This window comes from Bison bison, unplaced genomic scaffold (genome assembly GCF_000754665.1).
Source record: "Bison bison bison isolate TAMUID 2011002044 unplaced genomic scaffold, Bison_UMD1.0 scf7180017864485, whole genome shotgun sequence".
NCBI classification, from domain to species: domain Eukaryota; kingdom Metazoa; phylum Chordata; class Mammalia; order Artiodactyla; family Bovidae; genus Bison; species Bison bison.
In genome coordinates, this window is record NW_011495045.1 from 4,403,172 (window position 1) to 4,408,968 (window position 5,797).

General features: G+C 40.7%; 1 protein-coding gene across 1 annotated transcript in view; it reads right to left on the reverse strand.

The window, feature by feature from the left end:
* Positions 1-4,987: 4,987 nt before the first annotated feature.
* The window catches only part of LOC105005075, a 193,618-nt gene continuing 192,808 nt past the window's right edge, over positions 4,988-5,797 (reverse strand). Inside the window, exon 8 of the mRNA XM_010862927.1 lies at positions 4,988-5,518. Coding sequence (XP_010861229.1) covers positions 5,040-5,518 — 479 coding nt within the window. The 3' untranslated portion in view covers positions 4,988-5,039. The remainder of the gene's footprint in view (positions 5,519-5,797) is intronic.

The following is a 5,797-nucleotide window of genomic DNA, read 5'->3' on the forward strand; positions in this document are numbered from 1 at the left end:
TCAAATGGAAGTTTGTCTTATTTTTTGATGCACAACTTACAGAAGTCTGCTGTCACAGAATTCCAGAGCCAGCAAGGTCCCTGAAGGTCACCGAGGCTGCGTGTACAAGCTGCACGCAAACAGGGTCAGGATGGTCACATCTGGCCATTGCAGTTCATTTACACAGCTGGGATACAGAAACATCAATTTCACCACGCATGCTGAGCCAAGCACCCTACTGATCCCTGGCCTCAAGGACGTGTGAAGGGCTCCATCCGCAGCACTGGGCTCTACACACCCAGTCTGCTCATGGGTGGACCAGGTGACACTGGGTGTCATGTTTGGGAGGAATCAGCACTTGTGCCCTCAGAATCTGCCCATCTGCTGGCACTTTGCCCGAATTTCCAACCACTAGAGTCACTCCTTTGGCTTACGGCTGTGGTTCCCTATCATTTTTCCCCTTTTAGCACAAAGAACTCTTTTTAACATCAAAACATTTTACAGATTTCCCACATAATCATTATATTTTTAGTTGTTGATGACAGAAAAAAGACAAAACAAAAGCTTCTAAAATCTGGAATAAAGACTCAAAACAAGAACAGCTAAAACCTCAGTGCTGCTTTTACATGGTTTCATGGTTAGTAAATTACACTAACAGTTTAAAATATTTGAGAAACAGTCACCCATATATCTACTACAGTTATATTGTTTATTAAATTTAGAGACAATACTTTGTAAACACGTGGATTCATGGACCTCTCCGTCTACATCCTTACTCTCTACTCCTCCCTCATGTGCTCCATGGCCCATTGAAGGGACCCGTTGAGTGAATCAGCAATTTATAAGCTTGTGTTTTCTGGATCATTGCTTCCCAGGGTTTAAAATAAGTGTGCAAAGAAAAAAAAAAGTTTGGAAAAATTCTGGGCAATACAAAATCAAATTGTTTTTGTTACTGCAGGCCTTCTCAGAACCTTAATCATTGACATGCATTTTTGAATCATTAAGATTTCAGAATTCACTAAACTTCTTGAATTATGAAAGCCTTTTGTAGGCTTATCTGGGAACATTATTCTGAAGGACACAGCTCTGGAAAAAATATTGTCTCCAAAAGATGTCTGTTGAATATAAATACGTAACTTGGGAGAGTAAGACTAGTAAGATTTTTGCCTCCAGGAGGATATTACCAAGATTGACTCCTAAGAGAACTTGTTGAGTTGCCAGAGGGAAGGCCTTGAAGGAATAGCTTCCCAGACAACTCACCTCTAAGGAGGCTGAGATATGTGAAATCAGAGCTTCTTGGCTCAAAAGTTGAAAGTGAAGTTGCTCAGTCGTGTCCGACGCTTTGCGACCCCATAGACTGTAGCCTACCAGGCTCCTCTGTCCATGGGATTTTCCAGGCAATAGTACTGGAGTGGATTGCCATTTCCTTCTCCAGGGGATCTTTCCAACACAGGGCTCGAACCCGGGTCTCCCGCATGGTAGACAGACGCTTTACCGTCGGAGCCACCAGGGAAGTATAGCTGTCCTTTCCTTCTTGTTAAATCCTCACCCAGCCCCCTTGCCCCCCAACCCCGCCCCTGCTTATAATAAAAATCTCAGAAGCTAAGAGAGCAAATAGTTCAGAATCCATCAGAAATCCAAGTAGCACAGTAAACAGAAACATTCTGGTACCATCGGAATGGATGTTCTTCAGGTTTCATAGAAAAATATTGTATGTAGAATTTCTGTCTTTAGGCTGGATACAGGTTTTGTTTATTTCTTTTATATGGCAGTGAAGCCCCACTGCAGTGACAGAGTAAAGAGGCCTTGTTCCCTTATAGCCTGTGTGTCGGGTAGATGCGGATGGCTAGACGCTGCCTTCTGTGACTTCCTCTACTGCCTTCTGAATTTCCTAAGCCTCAACTCCCCCTGACTATCCCCCTGACATATATTGACACCCAAATTGTACCTACCAGAATTTCATCCTCTTTGCACTTAAGATTTAGATTCCTGTTGAAATTCTGACCTTCCTGGAAAATGTAAAAGCGTATTAGTCTTTAGCAATCTTAGTGTGAGGCTGAAAACAGGATTGATGATGTTGCAGTAGTGTGTGGAATGGTGAAGGCGTTTGAGTACTGGGGACAGGCCCACTGGAGCCACCTAAAAGGTGGCTCTAGATAGAGACTCAGGGGACCCCAAGGGAGCTCATTTTGCCTATTAAATGGCCAACTTAAACAGCCAAATCTCTGCAGTAAAACAAAGGCAGGCCATCTGTGCTTGCAGACACAGCTAAACTAATGTGAGGGAGAAAATAGGAGCAATTATTTTAAAAATTTAAAGCCTCAAGCAATTCTTCCTCAATCAAGTGAATACATCAGGTTAGAGTGGTTTTGGACTGGAGGTTACCAGCAGAACAGTTTCAATTTGTCATTCTCCTTTCATGTGGAGACATCACTAATGAGTACATCTTTGCCACTCACTTATCTCGGTGGAGACATAATTTTGCTTTATAGCCCTTTCGCACAACATCATGTTGATCAGTTAATAATTTATCAAGAACCTCTAGCCAAATATGAAAACAAATGTGCCCCATAACACATCACTATGTTTCTCTTTGGAACCATTCACATGAACAGGCATAAAGTCAAATTACAAAACATCTGTGCTTCTTCATCATCTTATTATAATGTGATTTTAACTTTCCATGCAATTAGAATGGAAATCATCCCAATTAAAAGGTTTGAACCACTGTGGTGCTCCTACTAAGGTGTTAAAACATTCATTCCATCAAATAGGGGAAAAAAATGATTCCCTTTGGGATTTTCTCTATTAAACTAGTTTCCTAATTACCACATGCTATTTAAATAGCTTTGACTTCACTTCTTATCTCAAATAATACACTTCAATTAGCCTGTAAAAAATTCTAGGTCTCTAGTGACAAATCTCACAATAAATCCCATCTATAAAAGAGGACACACATACCTATTAAAATATTCTTGGGTGATCCCATTTTCCCCTTTTTTCTGCTTATGCTCCCAAAGTCAATTCTGTCTATTCTCTGAATATAAACTATTATAACCAACAGTAACAGTAGTGCCAATAATAATTTATTAAACATCTACTAGGTGCCAGGCAGATTACATGTGATACTTTATTTAGTTACTTTAACAATAGTCCGATGATATAGATATTATCCACATATTACAGATGAGCAAATGAGATTGAGAAGTGATTTGAAAGCTTTTCCTCTTACTTCACCAGTGTCTGAAATTAGATTTAAACTCACTCCTTCATCACCAAAGTTCATGTTCTTAACCACAGGGCTTATTCTAATTTTTGTTGGCCCTTTAAACAAAATTCATTGAATATAATTGTGCTTTTCTTTAGTTAATTGAACAACTAATGTCAGGTTAAAGTATAACTATTCTTACTTTACATTATGATCATTTAAAAATATACACAAAACTAGAGGGACTAGTATAAGGGATTCCAACAAACACCCATATATATATGACTGTCAGTTTATTTCTTAGGAGTGTTTAAAAGCAAATTCAAGCCATCACATCACCCATGAATATATCAGTATATATCTCTGTCTGGGGGTATTTTCCACACCATTATTATACCAAACAAGGTTACCATCTAACATGGAGTCTGTGTAATTTAGGGTGCTTGTAGGAAACAGATGGCTATTCAAAAGAGGTAATTGAAGACAGTTTAATAAGGGACTGTTTACAAAGGTGTGGCCAGAGTTAAAGATGCCATCCCTGAAGGCCAGCATTAATGGAAAACTGTTATCATGGGTAAGCCTGAAGCAACAAGGGGGAGAAGCATCCTAGAACTTGGAAAGAAAGCTGGATGGAAGGAAGAGAGATGGAATATAAACATTTTACTGACTTTCCTATCACCCTCAGCTTCTCTTGGTGCCTTTCATTGGCCAGACCCAATCAGAATTCAGAGGAAAAGTGATCCGAAACAATTAATACAGGGTTGGCAAATCTCTTTCTGTAAAGGGTGAGAAAGTTAGTATTTTTGACTGTGTGAGCCACATGCAGTCTTTGTCCCTTATTGTTGATTGCTTTCTCTGTATAACCATTTATTCCCCAGGTTAATTGAGATATAACTGACAAAGTTCAGTTCAGTTCAGTCGTTCAGTCGTGTCCAACTCTTTGCGACCCCATGAATCGCAGCACGCCAGCCCTCCCTGTCCATCATCAATTCCCGGAGTTCACTCAAACTCATGTCCATCAAGTTGATGATGCCATCCAGCCATCTCATCCTCTGTCGTCCCCTTCTCCTCCTGCCCCCAATCCCTCCCAGCATCAGAGACTTTTCCAATGAGTCAGCTCTTCCATGAGGTGGCCAAAGTATTGGAGCTTCAGTTTCAGCATCAGTCCTTCCAATGAACACCCAGGACTGATCTCCTTTAGGATGGACTGGGTGGAACTCCTTGCAGTCCAAGGGACTCTCAAGAGTCTTCTCCAACACCACAGTTCAAAAGCATCAATTCTTCTGTGCTCAGCCTTCTTCACAGTCCAACTCTCACATCCATACATGACTACTGGAAAACCATATCCTTGACTAGATGGACCTTTGTTGACAAAGTAATGTCTGTGCTTTTGAATATGCTGTCTAGGTTGGTCATGACTTTCCAACTCCTAGCTCCTGGAAACCAGTCTTCTACTCTCTATTTCTATGAGTTCAACCTTGTATTTATTGTTTGTTTAAGATTCCATGTAAAAGTGATACCATACAGTATTTGTTTTTCTTTGCTTGGTTTATTTCATTTAGCCATCCAGGTTCAACCATATTGTCAGAATGACAGTATTTCCTTCTTTTTGTTAAGGCTGAATAGTGTACTATTGTATATATACCACGTTTTATTTATCCATTCATCCTTCAATGGACACCTAGGTTGATTCCATTACTTGGCTATTGTGAATAATGCTGCAGTAAACATAGAAGTTACAGACACCTCTTGGAGACAATAGTTTCATTTATTTTGAATAGGTATCTAGAAGGAGATTTCTTTTTTTTTTTTTTTAACTGGTTTCATTCACTTTATTATTCCCTTTATAAAATTATGTGGTGGCTACAGCTGGGGCCTGTGTCCTCTGCACGGAGACTCTGGTGTGGGTCTTCACAAGATGGTCAGTGAATTCCTGATATGGAGACTTGGTGAACACCGTCTCTTTCCAGAGGTCAGGGGTGAGGTAACTATAGGTCTTGGAAATGGCATCAAAAGTGGCCTTGGCGAAGTTGCCCAGGGTGGCAGTGCAGCCCCTGGCAGAAGTGTAGCAGTTGTCGATGCTGGCCATCATCAGCAGCTTCTTGGGCACAGGGGCGGAGACGATGCCAGTGCCTCTGGGGGCAGGGATGAGGCGCACCAGCACAGAGCCGCAGCGGCCAGTCACCTTGCAAGGAACCGTGTGGGGCTTGCCGATCTTGTTCCCCCAGTAGCCTCTTCGCACAGGGACGATGGACAACTTAGCCAGGATGATGGCCCCACGGATGGCAGTGGATACTTCCTTAGAGCAGATTTCTTGAACACATGGTAGTTCTATGTTTGATTTTTGGAGGAAATTTTATATTCTTTTCCATGGTGTATGTATCAATTTACATTCTCAACAACGTTATATTTTGTACACTTGTATACTTTCATATTCTCAACAATGTACAAAGGTTCCCTTCTCTCCACATGCTAACCAACATTTGTTATCTCTTGACCATTCTAACAGGTGTGAGGGGATATCTCATTGTGCTTTTGACTTGCATTTCCATATTTTTTATTATTCATTTGTAATTGGAAGATAATTGCTTTACAATGTTGTATTGTTTT